This window comes from Mustela nivalis (assembly GCF_964662115.1).
Source record: "Mustela nivalis genome assembly, chromosome: 14".
Taxonomy (NCBI): domain Eukaryota; kingdom Metazoa; phylum Chordata; class Mammalia; order Carnivora; family Mustelidae; genus Mustela; species Mustela nivalis.
Window position 1 is genome coordinate 62,123,543 of NC_139033.1, and position 27,849 is coordinate 62,151,391.

Here is a 27,849-nt window from a genome sequence, read left to right on the forward strand (position 1 = left end):
CTTTTATTCTCCCTGCTCCCAGAACCGTCTGTGTTCTTCAGACAGGTCCAAAGAGATTTCTCCTTGTCTCAGCAGTGGATGTGTGCACAGTTCTAATCACATGTTCTTGGGCAGGTCACTGAAACTTCTGGGTCTCAGATTTAGGATTTTAACATTTTTTTCTATTTCTATTCTATTCTATTCATATAATGTAAATTATGTAATTAAATGAAATAAAATAATTACCTCGTTATTTATATATAATAATATAATACTGAAAATACATATAATACAGCAGAGGCCAAATGACCAGATTAAAGAATCACAAAAACTAGTAGAGATAGCTTTTAGCGTGGAATGAGAACGGGTTTGGGGTCAGGCAGACCCATCTTGAGTAGTAACCCCACCACTTCCAAGAGTGTGTGACCATGAGCAGCTCACAGAGCTATGGGTTTTCCATCTGTTTAAATCTGCTTTGTAGGATTACAATGAAATAATGTATATAGAGCAGCCTAATTCTTGGTCAAGCAGGTAGTTGGTTGAACCATAAATCCTATTTCTCTTCTCCGTGGCATTCCTTCCCAAGATGAGGTCTATGGGTCTGTGTTACCCATCTGTAGACTGGTTGAATATTTCATAGCTATGTTTGAGCCTTAAAAGCATTCTCACACTTTTTCATGCATGTCCTGGTTCTCCATCCAAAAAATACACAAGGTCTTAAGCCCATGTTCTGCTTCTCTTGTATTCCCCACAGTGGCTAGAGGAACGTGGTATGCACACGGCCCAATGTAATGGTCAGTGAGGGAAAAGCAGGTGCAGGATCGCACTTTGCAGGGACATGCGTTGTCCCAGTGCTCAGTTGGGCACACCAAAAGGGGCAGCTCAGGGTCATCCTAGAAAGGAAGCAGGAAGTGGCCTTGTTGGAGAAACAGTCTGCTAGGTGCTGTGGCGACTAGATTTTTCCAAGGTTACACAGTGATGAGGGGAAGCGGGCTAGAAGCTTTGAGAATTCCACCGTAATGGAGACTCAAAGGAAAGACCTGTTCAGCATTGTTCTGTGATTTTTCTCCTTTGAAGGAATACCCCCTATGAGCGGAACAGGAACACTGCAGATCTATTTACTTGATATTAATGACAATGCCCCTCAAGTGCTACCTCAAGAGGCAGAGACTTGCGAAACTCCAGACCCCAATTCAATTAACATCACAGCACTTGACTATGACATCGATCCAAATGCAGGACCATTTGCTTTTGATCTTCCTTTGTCTCCAGCGACTATTAAGAGAAATTGGACCATCACTCGGCTGAATGGTAAGAACAGGTTAATTATTTGACGATAGGTGCAGCCGAGAGGTTTTGAAGCCTGATATGAGAAGTTAATTTTAGGTGCTTTATAATATTCTCATTAAATATATTTTAAAAGCTACTTAAAGTTAAGTAAGATGTTAAAAACTCTCACAGCTTAAAAAAATGTCTTCACAGTGTAGCATAGTTGTATTGCTTGATATGTACTCTTAAGTAGTAAATGCACTCTGGAAAATGCTGCGTGTTTTTTTACCGTATGATGTATTAACTACCCACCATACCTCTTCCTTTCTCATGTAGGTGATTTCGCTCAGCTTAATTTGAAGATAAAATTTCTTGAAGCTGGGATTTATGAAGTTCCGATCATAATCACAGATTCGGGGAATCCCCCCAAATCGAATATCTCCATCCTTCGCGTGAAGGTTTGCCAGTGCGACTCCAACGGGGACTGCACCGATGTGGACAGAATCGTGGGCGCAGGGCTGGGCACGGGGGCCATTATTGCCATCCTCCTCTGCATCATTATCCTGCTCAGTAAGTGCTGACATTGTCTCCTAGAGGTTAATTCTTCAACCCCCTAAGATGTTTTGCAAAGTCACTTCTTGCTGTTGCCTTTTGACATCATCTGACAATTCTCTTCGACCTCTGAACGCATTCTGGCCAACGTATATGGGACAGTCAGGTCCCCCACAGAGTGAGAAAATCCCTGGGGCACTTACATGCTTTAGAGCAAATCTAGCCGACCCACCTCCTCGCCCCTGACCCATTGCAGCCGTTTTCCGATGCTGACGGCTGGGGGGAGCTGTAGCAAACTCTCTTCATAGAAAAATGTTAGACGGTTCTAAGTGTGAGCTCTTAGCTTATGATTTGAGTATGGATTCATGGCACTTGGTTGATGATTTAGGAAAATAAGTATATTGCTTTCCTTGGCTTGCCTTCGTATAAAGCACAGTCAGCAGCCAACTCCGGTCAGGCAGGGATCAAGGTATTTATTACTGAAGGGTACGTAAAATAGTGAGCAATTGTACTTCATACAGCACGTTTGATAATAGAAGTGATTGCATAGCTCAATAAATTGTCTGTCTTTAGAGCAAGTCTAGATTAAGGAATTGCTCCTTTTTCAGACACTTTGAAATCTTTGGTTCAAGGGAATGCAAGAAATTAACCACTGGAAAGTACTTTAGGAGCCACTTCTAAGCGTGCAGGTTAAAGGAATAAATTGCCAGGGCCCTGTGTTTTATTGTTAAATAGCAGCAGGACTTAGCTTATTGTGCGACCATGCTATGCACCAATCACTTCCTTGAAAATGTTGGCCATTTCTTTTATGTTTTCTCCATTTACAAGTGTTCTGGCAATTTAGAATTCTGTCCCTTTATTCCGAGCAATTACTATAGAAGCCTGGGCATTTTTTACTTCCTGTGTGGAGACTACTTTGACTATAATTTGAAACCTGCATGCTATACTAATAATCCACTTGCTAGATTTAGCCCTGGAACAATGGCAAATGAGATCATGTATCTGGCTTTAAAAGGAGGATATTTACTTTTATGGCCAATAATAAAAATGTGCTCAAATAGGAGTCATTAAATCTCTTGCTTCAGGATGTAAACCGATATCCTCAGATTTGAGAGAGAGAACGCCCTCCTTAGATGTGCCCTTAGGGATATGTTTCAGTTTGAACTAAAATGTGGCATATATGCCAACCTTATCAAGAAAGACTTTGATATGATGGATGATGGTGTGAAGGAGTGACTGTAGCATTTTGAAAGAAAATGAACCGGTGCTCATTTTAACGTCAACCCTCTGGAAAAATCACGGTGCCAGATCTGGCACAAACGTGTAAAACAGGAAAGCCTAACGTTATTTCAGTGCTCAAAACGAATCCCGTCAGCTTCTCAGTGAAACGTACGTTTTAGTTGGAGAGGGAATGCAGAATAGCACAGGAGAAAAACACCAGCCTTTGGGAGCCAAAAATCCTCAAGACCCAATTGCCAACCCAATTCCAATTTACTACTCGAGTCATCCTAGTAGGCACCTACCTTCCTTGGGGAGTGCTCTTCCCTCTGAGGGGGACAGGATCATGATGGCTGACCCACCTCAGTGATACAGCAGTCGCATAACAAGGAACAATTAACTTATTATTGTTTGTTGGTTTAGAATTCACAAACCATTATATTAGGAGTGTCCTATCCTCCAGCAAGCTAAAGTCAGAGACAGACATGGTTATTGTTCCCCGTTGGTAAATGATAAAATGGAGGCGAGGCATTCCGCTAGTGAGTTCCGAGGGACAAGGTTCTGGAACCCAAGGTTTCAGGCTCTGTGTCCTGCGCTCCGGCCCCAGCACAGCCTTCTCTCTCTTCACGGCAGGCCAGAGAGAGGGAACAGACTGAGAAAGGCCTTCCATGCTCTTGACCCAGATAATATGTTATTAGTGTGAAAAGCAGTGATTAAAAAGGTCATGTTTTTAAAATTATGACACTTTTTTTTTTTTAACTATTTCTACTTAGTCCTTGTTCTGATGTTTGTGGTATGGATGAAACGCCGGGATAAAGAACGTCAGGCCAAGCAACTTTTAATTGATCCAGAAGATGATGTCAGAGATAATATCTTAAAATACGATGAAGAAGGTGGAGGAGAAGAAGACCAGGTGAGCTATATTTTAAACCTCTGAGATGAAATTTTGCGATCACGTAATTCAAGGGATAGGACAAATGTTAATACACACAAGAAGTAAGGAAATGGTCTCAAGTTTCCTGTTTGTCACTTTATCAAATACTTGGGGGGAATTCTTCCCTAGATGTGCCGCACATTTCTTGATTTTTGTTTTTCAAAGTGCCAAATGTCGTTGTATTTTTTTCTGCAAGAAAATCGTTAACATTGAGGAGCTAGGATTTAAACCCAGTTCCAATTATAGTAATGCTAATAAAAATATTTTTTTATAGTTTTTCTTCTTTGGATATCTAAAGTATAAGTAAAATTAGTTTCTACAATATATATACATAAATATACAGGAAAAGCACTCGATAATTCATACTACAAACATTTACGAAGCAAGTTCAATATTCTATACACCATTTTGATCACTGAAGATACAGAAGTGGGCAGAGCCAACAAATATCTGCCCTCAAGAGTCTTAAATTCTTGAAAAGTAGTTGAAGTTGGAGACCATATCTAGTTCATCTTTGTATCAGTAGAGTCTTTGATGTTGCCTGGGTCATACATGTGGAAGTTCCCATTTGGCTATAAAATCACGTGAGCTTCTATACCACTGTGTACATAAGGAACTGCATACATGTTCAAGGATGAGGGTGACCAATATGTGGAACACCTTTATGTGCTTGAAAGCAAATTTTAGGTTTTGCCATGGCTCACATCTATAATGCCTGTACCACATACAAGGCATTCTGCTGAGTGTCATAAAAGCTGGTCTCTCTTAAATCTTCGAAACCCTGTGATATTACACTGTGAGTATCTCCCCTTTTGTGATAGAAAACAAAGCTAAAGTTGACTGGCTTCTCATACAGAAGTAAGAAGTGATGGACACAGAATTTGAATCCAAGTCTGTCTGATGCCACAGCCTAAACTAACCATCCTGAGACCGTACCTCTCGTAATTAGCTGGAAGATACTAATGTAATCTACAAAAAGTCACCATGACAGGTGACTATATTTTAAATATTTTGATAATTATGTTATTTCCAACTTAAAAATACAAACTTCAGCACGATAGTCAAAAAAGAACTCAGAATTCTTGGGTCATGGATTATTATCAGTAAATTCAAATGTACTGTCTTAATTATATATGTAGACAATTAGTGATAAGACTGTTAATTTGAGTAAAAGCAAATTTTCATGAACGTATTTTCTCTTTCCCTTCTCTGAGGAAATAATAGATCACTTTTTGGGTGTTGTGGGGTTTTTTTATTATTATTATTTGTTTTTTGTTTTTTTGCTTTTGCTTTTTCAAAGATTTATTTATTTATTTATTTATTTATTTGAGAGAGAACATGAATACAAGTTGTGGGAGGGGCAGAGAGAGAGACAGAGCATCTCAAACAGACTCCGAGCTGAATGCGATATGGGGCTCGATCACCTGACCCTAAGATCAGACCTGAGTTGAAACCAGGAGCTGGTCACCCAGCCAACTGCACCACCCAGGTGCCCCTATATCACTTTCTGTTTTCCAAAGCACATTCACATCCACTCTTGTGTTTAGCCTTTATGGCAACCCACTAGAGTTCTCCATGTTCCATTTGTAGGCAGTTGCATGATGAACTCTCAGAGTTTGTAACTGGCAGAGCCAAAACTGAGGTCCACCTTTTCTGATTCCAGATTCCGTACTTGGTTTATGGCACCTCAACTCTTGCATGTAGAAGAGATGCCTATTAAAATATGTTGAAAACTTGACTCATGTGTAAAGCTGCTTTGAATACTGACTAATTAAAGTGGCTCTATAAATATGCCCCAGGGTTTCTTGCTTATAAATGTCTTTGGATATTAAAATTCATGTTTGGCTTAATCCTTAATTAATCTATCCTTTCACTTTCCTGAGCTGTGTTCAGGATCAGCAAACGTATATTGATCACATTATCTCATAAATCTTCTACTTTCGGTATTTTATTTTTCATGTCATTGTGCATAATTTTCTAGGCATAAATCTAAACCCAACTCCATGAAGCTTCAGTAGAAATAGTCATAACTGGAAGGCTACCAGTCTTAACTGGGTGTTTCTTAAAATTAGAGGTCCAGAGGCAAGAACCGAGATCATTCCCAACGTCTGAGAGTCTGGGCCAGGCCACTCAGTGTTACCTGAGCTTGCTCTCCTTTTCCCTCCTTCCCACCAATTCCTTTGAGCAAAAGGGTTGAATGAGGTTTTATTGTTGTCGTTATTTTAGGTAAGACTGACTGCCTTTATTGACTTTATCCACTTAGATTAACTCTTGAGATCCAAGAAGTCAAACTTACCTATTGCAAGATAGGGGCACCTGGGTGGTGCAGTTGGCTGGGTGACCAGCTCCTGGTTTCAACTCAGGTCTGATCTTAGTCATCCTCATAAATGTTCAGCCTCTTCTTTTACTGACCTTTGAAATTTTCTTTGACCCCAGATAAGCTGTTAGGCACAAATGTTTTGTTTTCTACCCATTTCCCCAAGAGTTGAAAGATTTTTCTGGAACTTTCTCTATATTGTCCTCTGTGTCTAATTTTCTTTATTTAGTACTGGTTTTCCTATAGCTCCTTTTGGTAGCTAGCCTCTTGGTTCTCTGAAGCCATGCTCAACTAGATCAAAAGCCTCTGCCCATCTTGGTTTCTCTGTCATGATTTCTTTTTGCAATTCTCATTATAGAAAACTATAAACAAGTTGGGGTGCCTAGGTGACTCAGTCAATTGGGCATCTGATTCTTCATTTTGGTACAGCTGATAATCTTAGGGTCTTGAGATCAAGCCCCACTTTGAGCTCTGGGCTCAGCTGGGAGTTTGAGATTCTCTCCCTTCCTCTCCCTCTGCCCCTCCCCCACCACATGTGCTCTCACTCTCTCTCAAATAAATAAGTCTTTTAAAAAATTGGAAAGGATAGATTGAGGTGACAGGGCTAAGGGAAGGAGAAGGCCAGGTGGATTAAGAAGCAAAATAAACTGGTCTTTTATCAACATGAATAAATAATAAATAAATAATTGAAAACAAAATTGTGACAAAATTACGTAATGGGTTTTTTATTCATTCTATGACTTACTTCATAATAGCAGAATACAAATGCAGTGTGGGAAGGCTACACCAACAAGGGTTTTGTCTATATGTAAAGTGGTTCATGAAATAAATCCCTTTGCTTATCTCCATCACCAAGGCCACTGCTTCAACTTTACTTAGATCAGAATCATCACTGTCCTGTAATAACATCCTAATGAACATCCTGTCTCTGGCTTCACAACCCCAGCAGCTTTTGGAAATTATTAAATCCAGATTTCCTCCTTGGCATGACAGGTCTTTGGCCCTTTGGTGCAGTCCCTTAGGGAGCAGATAGAGGGTTGTGGGAAAGAGTTGATGGTGAGTATACACTCCCTCAAGATGCAAATCCATCAGGCTTGTCCACACATGGCCACTAAAGTTTCCTTGCAAGTCTAGTGATTTGTCCTTATGCTCCCCTCTCTACTTTTCTGGGGTCAAGACATAGTTTCTAAAAATATTTTCCTTATTGGCAGTAGTGTTCCCTTTTTTACTGAAATATAGTCGACATGCAATGTTATATTAGTTTCTTAATGAAACTAATGACTCAACAAATATACAACATAATGACTCAACAAGTCTTTATGTTACACTGTGCTTATCACAAGTGTAGTTACCATCTGTCACCATACAACACTACTGCAGTATCATTGACTATATTCCCTACGCTGTGGTTTTTATCCCCGTGACTTACTCGTTCCGTGACTGGAAGCCTGGACCTCCTTAATGACAGATTCCTTTCTTCTTCCATTCTCTCCTCCTCCAGAGATAAAAGCAGTTATGGGTCTTATTTCTCTTAGAGCTTGTTAGCTTCTTTATTTTTATTCAGTGAGCCTCATTATGTTCTCAGTTATGGCTTCAAAAATCTGTGATTTGGTCACTTATCTGGCTTGTTCTTTGCATTAGAATGTGAATAATAGCCTCATGACTTTCTACAACCCAACCGGAAGCAGAAGTCTTCCTGTAAGGTTTAAGAGTATAACCACCATACGTATCAGCAAGAACATTTCCAGCACCCCGGGACCCTTCCTTGTATCCCCTGCCAGGAAGTATGCCCTCTGCCAAAAAGTAACTAGTATTTTTATTTCTATCATCATAGAACAGCATAGCCAGATTTTAGATTTCATTATGTAAATGGATGTCATACAGTAGGTCCTTTTTGTGTCTGGCTTCCTTTACTCAACTTATATCGGTAAGTTTCATCCATGCTATATACAGAAGCAGTTCATTTTTATAGTTGCTGAAAAGTGTTCTGTTGTAGGAATTAGCCACATTTTCTTCATCCATTCTACTATGCTTGGACTGAGTTCATGCAGTTGCATTATTATGAATAAAACTGCTATGAACATTCTTGTGTGCGGGGAGGGTTTGGTGCATTTCTGTTGGTATGTGCATAGGGATTAAATCTTGAGGTCCTAGAAGGTGTCTGTGGGCAGCTTTAGCACAAGCCTGCCAGTTTTCCAAAGTTGACCCCTCCCTTCATCACCATAGTGCATGAGAATTCCAGTGGCCCTACATCCTCACTAGCATTTGGCTTTTTCCAGTCTTTCAGGTTCAGCCACTCTGATGGCATGTATCTCAGTATGTTCCTACTGACTCATGTACTGTTTCAACATCTTTTTTTTGTTTTTGTTTTAACTTATTTGATAGAGACGCAGAGAGCGGGAACACAAGCAGGGGGAGTGGGGTGGGAGAGGGAGAAGCAGGCTTCCCACCTAGCAGGAAGCCCGATGTGTGGCTCAATCCCAAGACCCTGTCCAGGGGATCATGACCTGAGCTGAAGGCAGACACTTAACGACTGAGCCACTCAGGTGCCCCCCATTTTGACATCTTTGCAAGGTTTCTGTTTGGCTTTTTTGCCCACTTTTATATTAGTGTTGTCTGTCTTTATCTTATTGATTTGTATGAAGTCCTTCTATATTATGAATATCATTTCTTTGTCAGATAAATGTATGGTCAATATCTTTTCCCAACCCATAGCTTGCTTTTTTATTCTCTTCATGGTGTCTTAGGGTGAACAAAAATTTTTAATTTTAATGAAGTCCAGTATAACAGTTTTATTCCGTTTGGGTTAGTACATCTATGTCTTATTTAAGAAAATTTTGTCGACTCTGAGGTAATGAATTCTCCCCCTAAAAAAATTAAAGAAAAACAAAAAATTTCATAGTGTCTTCTTGAAGCTTTATTCTTTTACCTATCACATTAAGTCTGTGATCTCTCTAATGGATTATTCATTTGCTATGAGATATTTATCAGAGTTCTTTTTTGTTTTCTCCCTTGATGTCCGGCCCTGCTGCTAAAAAGATAACCCTTCTCCACTGCACTGCAGAGGTCCACTTATCACGAAGCAGGTGGTTCTGAGCGTGGGCATCTGCCCAGCAGCCCTGTGCGCGTGCGTCGGCAGGCCGGCCTCCTGACCCTGAGTTGTACTGTTTGTTCTTTTTCACTGCCATCCCTCTACAATGACTTCCTATCAAGTTGCATCTGTTCTCCAACTGAATTCATCAAGATTTGCATTAAAGTGCTTGGTGGGATTTCTCCTTTACTTTTTCTTCCTTAAAAAAAAACTAAACCATTTATATTATACTCTTACTTTCTAAGTAAATTTAATCCAAAGATTTTTCCATTTTCTTTTTCAAAACAGATTTTATTTATTTAATTGAGAGAGGGCATGAGTGAGGAGGAGAGGCAGAGGGAGAAGCAGGCTCCCCCATTGAGCAGGGAGCGGGAGGCAGGGCTCATCCCAGGACCCCAGGATCATGACTTGAGCACACATTTCATGACTGAGCCACCCAGACACCCCACTATTCCATTTTCTAAACAAGATGCAAATGCTTTAAATCTTAAAATTATGGTCAGTTCCTGAGAAGTGCAGCTTTGTGAAATACATTCTATTTCTATTTTCCATAATTTACATATGACTCTCTGTTATACAGTCTTATTTTTTTTTCCTTTTGACACACAATCTTACATTAGTTTCAGGTGTACAACATAGTGATTCAACAAGTCTGTATGTTAAGTTATGTTCACCACAAGCGAAGCTGCCCCCTGTCACCATAGGACACTGTGACAATACCACTGACTGTATTACATATACTGTGCCTTATTCCCATGACTTGTTTCTTTGTAGTGTACATTAAGTCTTTTTGGCAGTAGAATATGAATCATACATTTTTATTAGTTTTGGGGGGAAAGATATTATCTCTTTACACAAGTAGCCTTCGGAAATGGGATTGCTGCCGTGTACATTTTAGACAAGTTTTAGCTGATTTTTATTACACGTAGGTAGTATTTTATGGAACATGTGTTACCTCAAGCTGTGGATGGAGACTGTACCATACGAGGCAGACATGGCTTGTCATAGTCAGGCAGTGGTCTGCTTGATGTCTCAGCTGGACAGTCCCAAAGAATCACCAGCTTTAGCAAAAGATGTGCAGGTCTCAGAGGGTAGTTTAGGCCATTGGGGAAGCCGGGTAGTGTCTGTGGTGACAGGCAAAGACAGTTGAGCTGAGAAGGCTGTAAGCCCCAGCTTCAGGCTGTCTCGGCCAGCATTCCTGTTTCTTCTGCCAACAGAAAGTATCCTTCTTGAGAAGCTAACTGATTAGAAAGAAAACAAAGCAAAGCAGCCCTTTGCAAGGGTAGCCCTTATCTTCCCAGCCATTGATTAGCATCTCTGGCTGTCTTAGTTCCGTGCCAGGACACAGGCTGCTAATTTCTCTAATAGAGTAGCTCAGAAGCCTAAGAAAAAAAAAAAAAAACAACAACAACATACCAGCACATATCGATACTCTGCTCTGGTTTAGGTTGTCAGGACCCTAAGTGGGTCCCATATTTGAAGTTAGCGTTAGACGCCTTCTGGCTGTTGGACGGACACTTTTAGTATAATGTCTGTTCTCTTGTCAGAGGGTGAGGTTCCTTCTTTATCTGCTTCACTTCCCTACCATCAGGTCGTTGGGTGGTTATCAAGTCATGTTTAATCGCCCTCATTAGTAAATGTTCATCCGTGCTCTTTTGGCCAGTGGGGCTGGGTGCAGATGCTGTGTAGCTTTTAATGTTCTTTGCAGTGAGTGCCCTCCATATTAGCATCACTAATAAAATCTGTACAATATCGCCAATGGCTCGCTTTTCACGGAAACATCCCTTTAGCCCCAGGATAGGAAACAGAAACCGTTAGCTTCCTGTTCTTCAAAGCTTAGACTTAATTACGATTGCTTTTATATTAAATAAACATTTATGGAGTGTGTATTATGTTTACAACACTCACTGGTGCTCACTTTAAACAACCTCTGTCTCAATCACTTACCATTACACAGTTTCATTCTTCATAATGATAGCAAAACCTATTGTTTGAGGTACCCTATGAATTAGGCACTGTAGTAAGTGCTTTTTATGCATTATTTCATTTGACCCTCCCACAGTAGAGCAGAGACGGCACACGTTAAAAAGTAAGGATGTGGAGATTAAGTCCCTGTCCGTCTGATTCCAAAGAAAGGGGTGCGTTTCCCAGATCCTGTATCATCCTTGGCAACACTCAGGTTCAAGCAGGCGATTAAAACCGCACCTTTCATAATGTCATTTGAATTCGTCAGAAGATGTCCCTTCCTTAAAATGGGCTCTGGGACATCCGGCAGCTTCCTCTGCTGTTGAAGGTTGACTTGGAAATTTTCCCATTCTGAGTTTGGGGCTGAAGGACTCCTATGGGGACTCTGGGTTTGTGAGAGAGGCTGCTGCTGGCCACGTGGAGAAATTTCAGAGGTGACAGTGAGTGGACACTGGGAAGGTTTGGGCCATGGCTGCTGGTTCAAAGCACACGTTAAGGGAGCAGTGCCCTCTCCACAGAAAAACACATGTAAGGTCAGAGCTGGTCTTGACAGAAAATGTGAGTGGCTAATTAAAGGTTCCACATCAGTGATCTCTTGGACTCTGGATCCTTACTCTTCCCCTGTACCCGGTCTGTCTTCCCACACAGCTGCTGCCGAGTGTAACATCATCATCGGCCAGATTATTGTCTCTCGGTTTCTTCAGAAGAGGCCCAGCCCCTCTTGCACTCAGGAGAATACACATTCCAGAACTGTGAGGACTCTTATCTGAATTCCCACATTTGGTGTCTTAAGTTTTAGAGTCTTGCCTTCGCATCGGAGATGGTTCTGAACTCTCAGAGAAAGTGCCTAATGTCAGCCCTCATGTTTCGGGGGGCATGTCTGACAGTTGGATTCCCTTTCCTTCTAAAAGTTATATTTCATTAACTGTGGGTAGGGAGGGAAGGTGTGTCTGGACTTTTTAATGTAGCTTGCAAGGTGTAGAAATTGAAAAAATTCATACCAATTTTGGATCTCCCAAGCCTCTCCAGAAAGTTGAAAGATCTAGAAACACGGCCAGCATTCACCCTTGACAACAATCACTGGAAACCAAATAGAGGCGTCTCTCTTTAAGCGAGGCAGATATGTTCTGACGGTTGTTCTTGTTTTCTTGTTTTCATCCCAGGCCAGCTTTATTAACTTATGTTATAAACCAATCCTTTACAGAAATGTATTTTTGCTGACTCTGATTAAATTATATAATAATTATTAGACATTGGATTAACATAAAACAAATTTCTACAAGGAGAAGATACCACAGTGTTCTGAAACCATGGAACAATTTTCTGGAGTGCTGTTTTGGTTTTTTTTTTTTAACGGAAAAGAGGAAAAGAAAGTGGACTCACCATAAACATATTTAGATGAATAAGTTAAAATAGGCCAACTGCAGTAACAAACTAAAATTTCAGGGACCTAAGCTTGCTTGAAATGCAATTCTCACTTATTCCGTGGTCACCGGGTTTCAGGTCATAGGAATTAGGGGTGGGGAGGGAAGGTCCACTCTATTTCATGTGGCCTCCGGGGTCACCCCAGCCATCCATACCTGCGATCCTTGAATAACCAAAGGGCAAGGAAGAGGATTTGTGGGAGATTTTTATGGGATAGGCCTGGTGCACATGATTTCCATTCTCCGTTGCCTAGGAAATAACCTGTTGGCTTAGGTACCTAGTAAGAAGAAGAAGAAGAAGTGGGTTCGGTGACCAGCTGGAAGTCTCTGCCCCACCCTGATAGGTACTTAAGTTTAGAGAATCTTTTCTGAGGTTCTTTGAGAGGCGTTTCCTCCTAGGGCCCTCCCACAGTAGAATGCTAGCTCTTGTGCATTGTTTTTGTGACTGCTGCAGATATGCCGGAAAGAGGTGGGCTCACAGGGAAAACGGGAGATGCATGACTCATAAAAATGAGAGGCTGTATGTAAGGCTCACAAAAACCAGGGAGGACATACTTACACTGTATCAGGCTCTGTGCTGTGCCCTTAGTTTGCATTTCGTTTATAATCTTCCCAACTACCTTGTGCAGTAGACACTGCTATTAGTCCAGTGTTTGAACCCAAGGTCCATGTGACTTGAGGCCAAACGCCTAATGCACTTGCCAGTGGTCATATGACGGATGTCGTATATGGTGCTGCTGATTTGTAGCACACAGGTGATACTGGCAAGACCAGTGAGGCTGGGCCTTTAGCCATGGTTTGTTAGAAGACCACTGGTAATCCGGCTTTAGAACAGAGAAAGAGTAAGACTCACTTAATTTTTAAACATGGCTTTCAAAATGGAGCACATTTTGACATTAACAAAGTCAGAATCTGGAGAAGCAATCTCAGCAAGCAAGTTATTACCAAAAAAAAAAAAAAAAAAAAATCCAAGTATACAATCTAGATGATAGGAGCTAAAATTTTAAATCCAGGCTGGATGCCTAGACAGAGGGATGGGGTACAGGTAGAAGAAAGCCCCTTGAGAGCAAAGGAGCCACTCCCCAAGTCAAGGGACCTTTGCTTGAGGTGGGGCAGTGGGGAGATCTGTTCCCATGTACTTCCTGCCAATCTCAGGATCCAGCCCTGGTGTGGGCAACCAACCCAGGCCCTCTGACTCAAGCAGAGAATGAAATTATATAATTTAACCATAGTATATTTGATTCTCCGAGATAATTGTTTTACAAAATCTTTCTGCTGTGTAAGCAAACTGACAGATGGCTGAATCTGGACACAACTGTGGAGACCATTCCACAACTGTGGAGATTGTATTGTTCGCTGAAGCACACTCTTGTTACGTTCTCCAGTTATTCGTCTACGTATACCCACCTGCAAATGTTAGTTATGTATATGTATATGTATATGTTAGTTATGCAAAGCCTGATACTGGTTTCACGAGAGGAGTTTCACCAGGGATTGTATTAGTACATTGTCATTCCCTTTGTGCTAGCTCTTCTCAAAACTATAACCGGCAGGTGACACACATCGGCAGGTGACAAGCGGCATATTCTCAGCTGGTCTGGGCCCGTTCATTCCCCACCGGGTATGAAGTATTTTTAATGTGCATGTGATTTGCACCCGACCTTTTATTTATTATTTGTCACTTTGTGTGAAGGAACAAAATGTTTCCTGGAATTCATTTTAATATTCATTCTTCCTGACTAATCATAAGTTTATTAGATTCAGTTTTAGAGGAATAGAAAGTTCCCAATATCCCAGTAATAACAGTGATAAGGATTTTTTTTAATGTTTTTTTTAAATTTTTTATTTTTTTATACACATATATTTTTATCCCCAGGGGTACAGGTCTGTGAATCGCCAGGTTCGTGGTAAGGATTTTGAATGCCAGCTGTGTGTTAACACTGTGCCTTGGCCGGGGTTGGGGGCGGGCGGGGGAAGCTAAGATACTAAGTGGCATTTGCCAAAGTTTGGTCACCTGGCCAGATCCACCAACTGCCTGGTTTTATAAATAAAGTTGTGTTAGAACACAACCATGTATGCACCTTGTCCGTTGTTTCTGTGTTATCTGTGGCTACTTTTATGCGGTAGCTGCAGAGTTGAGAGCCTATAATAGAGATTATAGGGCCTAAAGATACTAAAATGTGTACTCTCTGGCCCTTACTAAAAAAGTTTTGCTAACTAAACCCCTGAGGGGTTAGAGGGTATGGAGCCCTCATTAGCATTTTGTCCGAAGTTTGAACACTTAAGGATAGCACAGGACCTTTATGGAACCTGCCCAAGGTCATCCAGTTGGATATGGTAAAGTCAGGGTTTGCAATCAAGGCATTTTGATTTCAGACTCTATCTTTTGCAGTCATTGTAGTACACTCCCTTGCTGTGTACGTTTATCTTAAGCAATGATTAGTTCTCCTTAGGAAATTCTAAAACAATGTGACTTAAAGTGGAGAAGGATTTTTGAGGCTCTGTCACCGTATTCCCAACCAAATCCTCCCTATTTTTAGGTTTCCTCCAAGACAGAATACTAGGTCAGACTAACATCGAATGGCTTTGATCTTGTCTGAATGGTGACATTCGTATTTTTTGTCAGAACTTGGAGCTTGAGGTGAGAGCATGGCCTGAAGACGGATTTAGAAAGCATACCGTGTATCTCCCAGACAGACATGCTTGAATGGGTTAAGAAGTATAGGGCTATAACTGAATTGCACTGAAAGGGTGGGAAATGACAAACATTAGTATAAAAAAATAAATGTCAGATTTCAGGAGCAATGTCATCTTTCTGAAGTCCTGTTTCTCTGCTCCGTGTTCCAGGCCCCGCACAGCCACAGCCTTTATTCCTCCAGCAGCTCACACTTTCCCCTCCCATATTTTTGTAATTATATATGCATTATATTAGTTTTCATCATTTTTGAATGCATTCTTTTAAAAGTCACCAGACTGAGAGCTCTATGGGCAACTGTGTCTGTGAGGCAAGAGACTCTCCGGAAAACTATTTGTTGAATCAAATCTAATGGAGCGGGATTTGCAACATCTTTCCAAGAGATATGCCATAATTTTACAATAGGGACTAAGCTGTGATAAAATTTCAGCAATGTCAGTTTTCTACAACAGAATCATCATTTTGCACCAAAGAGTGAAACTTCAACACATTCAAAATTCTGGAGATGAATTTTGAGAGAATTTTGAAAGAAGCTGTGGCAGGGCAGCTTTAACAGTAAACCATGAGGCAGAAACAATGAATGTGTTCCCTCTTCATGGGGACAGGGCTACGTTCCTGGTGGGAAATGGGAAACTAGTCCTCTAGTGAAATTACGATGTATATGAAAGCAGAGAATAGAAGTCCTTCAGCTGTCCCCCAAGTTATTTTATCTCTGTAAGGCTCATGATTCAAACCAGAAAAGCTTTTAGCAAATCTTTTGTTTTCGAGGGCTTTCGTAATCTGTAGAATCTATTTAGTCTTCCACATCATTTCGCCTGGGTAGGGAGTTACCATCATAACTATATTTCGCTGTGGAGGAAAATCACGGAGTATCATCATTTACATAAAGCTTGCAAGGGTATTTGACTGACTTGTCAGCAGTGGTATGTTAATGTGTTGACACCTTATCACTATTTTATTCAATTATTTTAATGCCAGGAGCTATAGAGGGTGAGATAATAATGTTCTTCTCTTCCATCTTCCATTCCTTTTTGTGTCTGTCTGAAGAGTTTTTGCCTGTGCCACAGTCAGCTTTTTTTCCAGATAACTTTCTTTTTTTTTTTCCCTTCAGAATTTGGTCCATTTACTTTCATGTTAGTATTTTTACTTCTCTCAGTCACTCAGTCTCGAAACATTAGAAATGTTTTCCTTATCTATATGGGAATTTGAAAGTTCTTGCCTTTGCTACTATAAAAGGAAAGTTTTCCACTTGTACCAGCCCTTGCTTAGGAGATAGGGACGCTGGTTGCTGTGTTCCTTTTCTCTTCTCCCCAGTGGAAGCTGATAAACGACCGGGAACTTTCAGGGCTTCCCTTCCCGCTCTCCACACAGGCCCTCCTGATGTCAGACCTAAATCCTAAATGAAGAATCCTAAATTCTGACTAAAACTCAACGAGGCACGGTTGAACCAACTGCACAGGCCAGAGGGCTAGATCCCAGCGCCTAGTTAACTTACTTAGCATAACCTCCCTGAACGCTTCTTCTAGCATGGGAAACCCCCTCATGTTTCCCACCTCAGCAAACTGTCCTGTGCATGTCTTCATGGCCCCTGGGGCAATGATCAATGATACATAGAGCTTTTTTTTTAAATTTCGCTTGCTCTGGTGGTCTCTTGTTTTATCCTTCCACATTGCCTATTTGAGTCTGTGACCTTGGGCAAATCATTAACCTCTCTGACCTATGGTAATCAATGGGATAGAACAACACACACTTGGAAGGATTTGTGCTCCGAGTACGTGAGGTTATCACTCGAGAAAGCATGCAGTGTCATTCCTGACAGATGACGGGCACCAGGTGAAGGTTGGTTTCCTTCTTTCATACATACCCTGAGCTGAAAATGGCATCTGGCACTCAGTAGGCTCTCCTTAAATACTTGTGAAACAGTAAATGAGTGTTTTCATCACTCTCTAAACCAGATTTAATTGCACAATTCTATAGATGCTGCTAGCAATGTAGCTTCTGATTTTTTTTTTTTTTTTTTTAGCTCCCTGAAATTTTTACCTTGGTTCCAGAATTCTATCTATACTGATGCAGCATTTTAATTTATTTAAACATAACCAATGCCTTAGGGTAGATTCGTGGTATCTTTACTGAACCAATTATAAATCATTGCAAGTCAGTGGAATTTAACAAGAAAAGCCAAAACCAGAGTTAGCTGCTAACTAACTTTTTAGTAACTCTCCCATAATTGTATCACCCTTAAGATATTTTAAATCCTAGATGGACAAAAAAAATTAGTTAATTGCAATGTTAATATACTAAAAACCATAATTCCATGCCTACTTCTAATGGTTGTTACCAAATAATGTATGTTCCAAATATTTTAAAAGAAGATTTTCCTTGGCCTTCATTTGAAAATTCAGTTTTTTCAGGAAGTTAATATTGCAAATAAAGGTTGACAATCATAAGAGAATTTTCAGATCTACTTTTTCTCTAGAGAGGTTTAGGATCAAAATAAAAGATTTCTTCTTGGATTGTTTCTTTGTAATCTTCAGAAGTAAGACCATGAACCCAATGACCTTGAGGATGTTTTCAGTCGCTGTAATTGTCTTTCTAATTCTCATCCTACATGTTGTAATTTGTGTGTTTAAGTAAAGTACTATGGGATTGTAAAGATGTATAATTTAGGAGGTTTGCACAGAGTGACCCCTTATCAAAAGGCTTAAAATTGGACCCTGAGGTCAGGACCTCTGCCATATAACACAGATGGATGTGGACAGAAAAACCCATCCCTGTGACCTGAAGACACTTCTGCGCACTCCTTAGCATTATCAGATTTTTTTATATTCCATGCTTGTAATAGGCAGGAGAAACCATCACAGAGAAGGGTTAAGCCACCCATTTTAAGCCAGTTTCTAACTTCCCATAAATCAGTGGTTTTCTGCCTCTTTTTTTGATACCATCACAGCTGAGGAACATGACATGTTTCCATCATTGTGGGGGACTCACCAGGGCAATGAATCTCAGTGACGGGACTTGGGGCGGGAGGGTCTTTCTGTCCCTCCCCATTGTGTACTGATGGAATAGAATGTGATCCAAGGCACGTTTCTTAAATTGGTTGCTCTTTTGAACATTTGGCATGAATATCATTGCTAAGACTTTATTCAACACATTTTTAATGAGTGCTTTCCACAGGCTTGCCATTTTGATGGTGGAAAGGACGGAACAGCAGTACAAACCTTTGAAGGCTATTCCTGCTTTCTGGTTCTTAAGGTGGTAGGAAAAGGCTATCAAAAGAAAGATAAAAAACCTATAAATTAATATGCTGTTATATATATCCCTAATAAGTGAAGCAGGCCAGGTGGAGATGCTGTCCTGGTCCAGAGGAGATAGCTACAGTCAGGTCTAACAAATTATGTCAGATTTTAAGCTCTATTTTGTCAGATCATCCCATTTTCAGGTAAACTATCCCTATGTTTAAATGCTGGCAATTTATTAGAAAAATTTTAAGGCTCTGCTGGCCAGTCAAAATGCATTCACCTTTGTAACCTTTGGGTATAGTGGAAGCTATATAAGCAATCAGGGACCACAGGTTCTTTCCAGGTAAGGAATAGCATGAGCAAAGCCTGTTTACTTCTTTTGTCTCTAGTTATGGCCAGAAAATTCCTATACAGAATTATCATACAAGATGCTGAGTATCAAGGGGTTTGTCACCAGGTGAAAGACAGTCCTTAACCATAAGACTCAATTATTTAATTTCATGTAATTCAGACTTTTTATAAAATATTTTACATCCTCAGCATAAAAATATTTATTAACTCTTATCAGTATACTTACAACCTATTTTTCCCTTCCTATGTAAAGCTTCAGTCACAGTCAGGAGACACAGTTATTCATGGTTTAATCCCACTCTATTATACCTGGGAGTTATGCAGTTAAACATGACCTGGGAAAACATGTTTCTGGTGTGTAAGCATCCAGAGTTCTCTAAATAAATCCTTGTGTTTATTTTGTATAGGATTTTAGCATTTCAAAGGCCTTCACATCTGTTATATCATTATATGTCTCCAAGATAGTCTATAAATTGCTCATAAATCCCGTAAAATTTAAAATGGAGCACATTTGTAAACGATCGAGCTGTTTTCACTCAGGTTTTATATGGAGAGTCTGAAGTCCTCTATCCTGACAAGAAAACAGCATTCCCATATCTTTGCTTATGCTGTTGATAATCCCAGAAGTGTCTTTTCTCTCACACACGTAGATTGTTCAAGTTTCAAACCTCACACAGGTTTTCTCCTTGAGCATTTTGTACTTTGCAATATACAAAGTTTACATGGCCTGTCCTGCCCTGCATACCTGTCTCCTCACGTCCCGTAGCCCCTTATACATCCTCTGAGAGGAAGAGCTTTTCCTCGGTGCCTTCAGTGGTTAGGTTAGCTGAATCTCTTGGTAAGGAGTTGTTTCTAGGACGGGAGTCAGGAGGAGAGTGTCTCAGCTCTCCTGGCCCTCCATATTCAATCTATCTAATCTGTTACCTTTTGTGTGTGTGTGTGTGTGTGTGTGTGTGTGTGTGTGTGTGTGTTTAAGATTTATTTATTTATTTATTTGTCAGAGAGAGAGAGAGAGAGAAAGCACACACACAAGCAGGCAGAGTGGCAGGCAGAGGCAGAGAGAGAAGCAGGCTCCCAAGCAGGAAGACTGATGTGGGACTGGATCCCAGGAGACTGGGATCATGACCTGAGCCACCCAGGTATCCCTAATCTGTTACTTTCTAACTCCGGCCTCAGAGCTTGGACTTGACTCACTCTCCTAGGTGACTGTCAAAGAGCGAAGCTTTGAAGTAAGGCTCACATGCGTCAGTCAGGCCCTGTCTCTGAGTCTTAGTAGATTTGGGACCAAGAATGTAGTTACTTGGGTTATTTGAGATTCCATCTCAACTTTTATGTGGGGATGATTAACCTGACAATGGATCATTGCTGATCAGAGGATGATGTGAGGGAACACATGTAAGGCTAGTGCCAATACGGGCTGAGTATTCAAGTGTTGAATAAATCAAAACCACTGTAGAGATATTTCAGATGGTGCCAAGCTGGTTTTAGACAAAAAGATGAAGTCTGAACTATGAAGTGTCCCAGAAAGTCTGCACTCTCTGTAAATGCCCACATTAAATTGTAGAATTTTCTATCATCAGAATTTAGGAGCTTGAAAACTACAAAGTATTTGCCCAAACTCAAAATACTGATGCATTTCCACATTATAGACCGTTTCTTTATTCCTGTCTCACTGGCTTATGTTAAAGCCAAAAATAGTTCTGAGGGCCCAAACTGGGGGGCTCAGAGCATCCTTCTTCATGAGTGTTCTGTCTGTCTGAAAGTGGGCAGGCTGGTTTTCTGGAACACTCCCAGAGCGCTGCCCTGGAAGAGAATCTACTCCCCCTCACCTCACACCATGGGACCAGAGATCAGCAAACTTTTTCTGTAGAAGGCTTGATATAAGGCTTTGTAGGCCACGTATAGTTTCTGTGGCATATTCTCCTTTGTTGTTAGTGTTGCTTTAGATAACCTTTTACAAAAGTAAAAGTCATTCTTTGAGAAAAATAGGAAATGGGTTCCATGAAGCTCACTGTCATAATTTGCCAACTCTAGACCGCTGAAAGGAAGGACGAGTGGAGATTGGTTTTGAAACCTCGGTGAACTAATGCCTTTCTTTAAGGAAAACACATCAGCATCATTTTTTTTTTTTCTAATTTTAATGTTAAAGACATTGTAGGAAAGAAAAAAAGGCTTCCTCGACCCTCTCAGGGTCTGAAAATTAAACTAGCAAAGATGGATGAACAGAGAAAAGCATACACATTAAACTTTTAAATATGTTCGTGGGAGCCTTGCAAGAGAATGAAGACCCAAAGTGTGCAGAGCGGGAAGCTTTTATACCTTTTAGTAAAGAAACAACACATTTCTGAGAATTGACGGACCAAAGGTTTGGGTGAGGGCTAGTAAATGGTGAAGAAGTAATTAGGGAAATAAAGGTTAGTCTAACTAGGTTTATTGGTACAGATTCCTTGGCCCCAAAGTCTCTGTCTCTGATGAAAAGAGTGTCTTCCTTCCACCTCCCGGTACAGGAAGGGGACCTTTCAGGTGGGAGCTTTTATGACCTGTTTCAAGGAAGAAGGGCAAGGGTGAGGGGAGTTAGAGTGACCTTCCTACTTGCAGTTTGTTGCTGTTGGTTTGGTTTTTTGTTGTTGTTGTTGTTGTTTGTTTGTTTTTAATTATTCTTTCAACTTGAAATACCTAATATGTGAAGGTGTTCTAAGTTAGGGTAGTGGGTCTCGAACCCCACATTAAGTTAGTAGCTTGGCTGCTATGGTACCGCTCTATCTTCTAGGCGGTTTTTAGTCATTTTAGAGTGGGGCCTTATCTCACTGCTGTTTTCCATTGGAAACTGATGAGAAACATAGGAAAGCAGATGGAGCACAGACTGTAGGAATGAAAAGCACAGAAGAAAGAGCTGTGTGAAAGAAATATTTAATCATAACACGAAAAACTCATGGTGGCAACTTTTCCATTATGTTAAATTTCACTCATTTCTATGCATTCTGGGTATGTGTTTAAAAACAAAGGTTGTAATTTTCCATCTTTATGCCCATCTACCATGGGTTTTTGATTTTGTCTTTTGCAGGATTATGACTTGAGCCAGCTCCAGCAGCCTGATACCGTGGAACCTGATGCCATCAAGCCTGTAGGAATCCGACGATTGGATGAGAGACCCATCCACGCCGAGCCCCAGTACCCAGTCCGATCTGCAGCCCCACACCCTGGAGACATTGGAGACTTCATTAATGAGGTGCAGAGATAAGCTCACTTTCTTTATAAGGGTGTTTATTTTATGCTAACAGTTAGCTATATGTAGACTAGATTGCTTAGCATACAGCTATGTGGTTTGTTAAAGCACACTTGATTTTCTTGATCTTCCCTTCGTGTTAAAGCAAATGTGGCTTCAATAACAGAAAGATATAATTGGTTTGATGGGCCAGAAAAGCATATCTGTCAATTAATATTCTGTATTTGTAAATGACATTCATATACATATCAGTATTAGTCACACTATGTCCAAAAGGCTTTTTCCCCTAGATTACAAGTAATAAATAGACTAACACTGTTATACTGTATTCTAATTTCATTTATTAGCACTGATGAATGTAATAATAGTTCATTTTCATTTTCCTCACACTGTACCCTTTGGATCCCACAAATGTTGAGAATTCAGTGCCTACCCAATGACTAGAGTTCCATCAAATGAGATTAGTAGGAAGAGGAGCTAAATTAAATATTATGTAAGTGATTTAAATACTTGTCTAGTTGAGGAGTTTTAAGAGCTTCTCCAAGAGGCAGCTAATTCTCTGTTGAATATAACAGATATGATTCCCACTGTCAAAACTATTATGGGCATTCTTTTATTTCATTACTGACCATGAGTTCTGCTACATTTAATACTTAAGTTTTGAAGTAAAATGATTTGTGCTGCTTCTTTTGATCGTGTCCATAGTTTTACTGCAATTCTCCTTCTGAATGTTTCGTCTTAAGTATAAGAGAGCAATACCTGTTGATACCTATTGATGTCAATTGCGAGTCTGTGGTGGGACTCCTATTCTCTGGCCATGTCTTGCTACTGAGTATCTCTAAGATCAGAATAGGTCTCAGAGTATTACAAGGTGGAATACTTCGGTCATGTATAGCCTTCTGTCGTGTGCTGATAACACTCGTATTTCCCAGACTTCCTTGTAGTCCTATATTATATATACACAATCAGACTACTTTAGGTTTTCAGATGCAGTTATCGTTTGTTAAAAAAAAGTTTTGAAACAAGCTTGGAGTATTTCTCTCCCTTTACAACTCTTCATTACTGTCTATTTTTGAAATGCACACTGCTTTCTGAACATAATGCGTTCACCTCTGTTAAACAGGTAATAGGTTACTTTGTTTTAGTCACGGTTTGAAAACAGATGGAAGGTGAACCCACAGAGTCCCAATAACTTCTTTATCTATAAAAATATGCCCTGACTTTTCCACTTATTTGTATAGAGACTTGGTTAGGGGATTTGCAAGGAATTTTATATTTATGACTACATAGATCTTTTTTGAATAGTTAAGAATGCCTGATGATTTTACTTCTTTTTTTTTTTTTAAGATTTTGTTTATTTATTTGACAGGCAGAGATCACAAGTAGGCAGAGAGGCGGGCAGAGAGAGAGGAAGGGAAGCAGGCTCCCTGCTGGGCAGAGAGCCTGATGTGGGGCTGGATCCCAGGACCCTGAGATCATGACCCGAGCCAAAGGCAGAGGCTTTAACCCACTGAGCCACCCAGGCACCACTAATGATTTTACTTCTAATTTAGCATTTGTTGTCACGAAAAATCATTGTGTCAGCCCTGTGGTTGTGGGGTTTGAGATACAATGAATCTTTTGAATGGAGGTGCAGGAACTGGGCTTTCTTAGAACAAGCATTCTACCTTCAGTGTCATTCAACAAATACTTACCGGAGTGTTCCTGCCTCCCCGAAGTGTCAGTATTCTGTGGGATTCCATTCCATCCACAGCACTGTTCTTTTCTCAGTGACAAGAAGTCAAGCGCTAGGTGTCATGTATAAGACTATTGTTCCAATCTGACTCCTGCCCTCTTCCCCCATGACATTTCCTTCCAGGGCTGCAGCCCCGTTGAACTATTTGCAGTTCCTCAGATCATCCCAATTTTGACTATAATGTAACTTCTGCAAAGCCCTTCCCTTCTTACCATCAATAAAACACCCCCTTAGCCTTCAGATTCACCTCAAACACCCCATTCTCTGTGAGGCCCTCTTTGATCCCTCTGGAAAGAGTTAACAAGACACTTCCTGCATGATAACCCCAGCCACGGAGGTGTAACTGTCAGCATTTCTCTCTCCTGTGTGAGCCTGTGCCTGCTTTCCAGGGTGGGGGCTTTATCTTGTTCATCTTTTGAGTAACCTCCAAACCCAGTGTGTTGCCTCGCTCTTAGGTTTTGTTGTGTTAAGGGATCTACATGCTGTGGCAGGTGTATAGGGCGTTAAGTGATGAGTACCACCTGATGTGCAGTTGATTGGGATTTTTGTCTGGGCCTTTACCCTACTAGAGCTGACTAAACTTCAGAAAATAGGATATTGATTGTTCTAAGTTGTGTTGTAGTGCGTGTTTTGTGGTTGTGTCTATGTATGTATTCATTTACCTTTTTTACAGGAACTGGATTTTCTTCAGTGGGTAGAGAAGATTAGTTAATAAGATTCAGTTAAATTTAGCTACGCAGCCCCTCAAATGGCACAGTAGAAAGAGTTCCAGTCACAATTTCCATTTGTAATTTCCTCTTCCTAGAACAGTGCTCAACCTAAAACGTACACAGCCTAAAAAGTAACTCGAGACCGTAATGAACATGTTTCAGTACTTCTATGAAAAACTTGGTGCCAAACGACTGACTTGCAAATTAACTTCTAGAATGCAGTCAGTTCATAATTTGAGGATTGTCTGCCTTGGCTAAAAAAGGCTCATTTGAAATGATCTTGAGCTTGGTTTAGGGTCATTCATTGAACAAATAACTATTGAACATCTCCTGTGTGTACATATTTGTACTAGTAATATGTAGAAAGAAAATAAATTAGACCTGGATTCTCTTTGTGCTTACTCCCTACTTTGCTGCAAGCATAGTCTTTGTACCAGGCAAACATTCTAGTATCCAACGCCTTCCTTTGCCAGACACCATTGGGTGTAATCCTTCCTTAGCTCTACAGTTTCATCTCAGCGCCCTCTCCGCCCCAAGCCTGCATCTTACAGGCCAAGGACAGGGACACTACTTCTGCCTCTCAAGCTCAGCTCGTAATTCCATATCCGTACCTGTTCCCATGCTGTCCTCTCTGCATAGAGTGTCCTTCCCTCTTTTTCTAGATGTTAGTTCCTTCATAAAGTATTTATCAACTCAGAGAAGGTCAGGCACACAGAGTTTGGGGTAGGCCATCCGGTGACATCCTATCATACCCAGGACTCACCTTCCTGCATGACTCCTATCTCAGGGTCTGCTTCTGCCTCCAGGGGAAGGGGTGCACATGTCCCTGGGGGCAGTGTGGGACACATTGGTTTGATGAGTACATGAATGCACTGGATCACATTTGGAAATGTTTCTCCAGATAACTACAGAATCCATGACTCTGAATGGGATTCTAAGATGGAGAAATGTGGACGAGTTAGAAGACCAAACATTCACACTAGAAATGCCATACATTTAGACGTAGGAAGAAAGTCTACAGAGGTGAAGGTGTCACAGAATAAACTACAATGAGAGTTTAGGAATGAGGTGGTCAGGTCTGTGGGAAAATTCAAGGGGATGAAACCATCAAAAGGCCTAAGACAGGTAACATCAGATATACCATGTAGATAGTTCCACTTAACACACCCATGAAGACTTATTCATTATCTTTTTATAACTGGACAGATAAAAATACAACGTTTTAAAAGTTGAGGACACCTAGAAACAATTCAAGCATATTTTATAACTACATGTAAAATGCAAACAAATTTCTTTATCCCCAGGTGTTCTTTGATTTAGCACAGTACCGAATATTTCAAAGGAAGAATAGTATGGTGGGATTATAAATGGAGTGTTTTTCTAATGTGCGGAGTAAGTAAGCTCATGAGAACATTTTCTAGTTTGTTTATTTAAATAATCAATTAATATTGCCTTGACTATCAAAAATATACTATGTTTCTAGTATGGTAGATAGAGTAAAACAAATCACACATTTTTTAATTTCAACTGCCAAGTTTCATTCTATTTTGAGGTTTTTAAATATGACCTTCAGAGGGTGAAAAGTTGAAACAAATTCATTTAATCTCAGCCTGACAGTAGATATTAACATACCTCCAATAACTTTACTAATCCTATATATTTCTTTATCTCAAAAATACAAAAACCAAGGACATATTTCTGTTAAAAGACCAACTTTTGATTGATATTTAAAAACTTACAGAAAGTGCTTCTTAAATAACTTGCACGAAACTACTAAAGCATAGAACTTTTGCCTTTTTTCCAGTATTAAATTTATTTGTCCTCTTTAACATGTCTCTGTCCACTTCTTACAGCAGTCGGGCGTTTGTTTGAGTTCAAAGCCAGCTGCCTCACCTAACAGCTCTGTTACCCTGTACAAAGTCAAGGGCCTTGTATTTAGCTTCTTTGATTTCCAGCTTTCATATATATATATATATAAAATGAGGATAATAATAAATCCTCTTTTAAGATTTCTGTAAGGACCGAATAAGATACTCCACACAAAGTGTTTGGTATAGTGCCCATCACATAGTAAAATCTCTTAATTATTATCAGTGTTTTATTAGTTAAAGGACAAGTTACTGTTCTCCAGCTATAAATAAAATAAAATCTCCCTCCAAAAAATTTGCTTTAGATAAAGTGAAATTCTCAGAAAGGGACATAGTAATGTTGGCATTAAGTCACAGAATTCCACTGTAATGTAAACCTAGTATACTTTTATTTTATGTCCACATGCATTTGAAATCTAAATCCTAGCTTCTTCTGAAAGAAGTGTCTATGGAGATGAGCAAGGTGATGAGGTGAGAGCCTAAGCCCAGGACAGCAGCACCAAACGACCCTCTAGGATGCCTGCTGGATGTCAGGCACTGGGGTGGACAGTAAGATATGAAATGAATATCCACATGCTTGGCAGAAAAGGGTGTCACAATCTAGTGTAACCAAAACATGGCAATGAAAGTAAAGGGGACCTTGGGAATGACCCCCAGTCATGACGGGGGGAAATAATCCATGCAGTGAAAGTGACATCTTAATGGGCTTTAAATGATGATGGATGGATGGATGGATGTAAACCAAGTGAGAAATTATGAGTGAGGAAGTTTCAAATAAAGAAAATCACATTTCAGCTTGCAGAAAATGAATATACAAACAACATAGGGTGCACAAAAACATGGCATCTTTAGATTTGGAATTTTGGTAAATAATTTAGTTGTGGCTGCTGAAGTTGAGAATGGCTGAGATGGAAAACGTGCATGAACACTCCAGGTTCACTGCATGATCTGCTAAAGAGTTTTAACTTGAGCCTACAGGTTACCCAGACCTCCAGCATTTGAGTAACGCCTTCTAGTTCGTTGTTTGTGTGTTTGCTTGTTTTCCCCATATCCACATACCTCTTCTAGTATTCACTTAAACTTTTAATCAATTTTTAGTTTCCTTTTTTAAATAGAGGTGATTGTTGTAAAGTGCTCACGCACCAGTAAAAATCTTATTGCCCACCCACCGCGGAACCCCTTCCTTATGCAGGAAACACTGCAGTAGGGGATGGAGAGCAATCGGAGTTTTACTTGGGGGAGCGACTTCAAATAACGTCTGAGAGAGAAACCACTA

General features: G+C 40.3%; 1 protein-coding gene across 1 annotated transcript in view; it reads left to right on the forward strand.

Annotated features, from left to right (window-relative positions):
* CDH2 (cadherin 2) overlaps positions 1–27,849 on the forward strand; it is a 212,257-nt gene that overhangs the window by 178,038 nt on the left and 6,370 nt on the right. The window contains exons 12-15 of the mRNA XM_082699852.1: positions 1,057–1,290; positions 1,585–1,818; positions 3,792–3,931; positions 22,099–22,263. Of these exons, the coding sequence (XP_082555978.1) occupies positions 1,057–1,290; positions 1,585–1,818; positions 3,792–3,931; positions 22,099–22,263 (773 nt within the window). The remainder of the gene's footprint in view (positions 1–1,056; positions 1,291–1,584; positions 1,819–3,791; positions 3,932–22,098; positions 22,264–27,849) is intronic.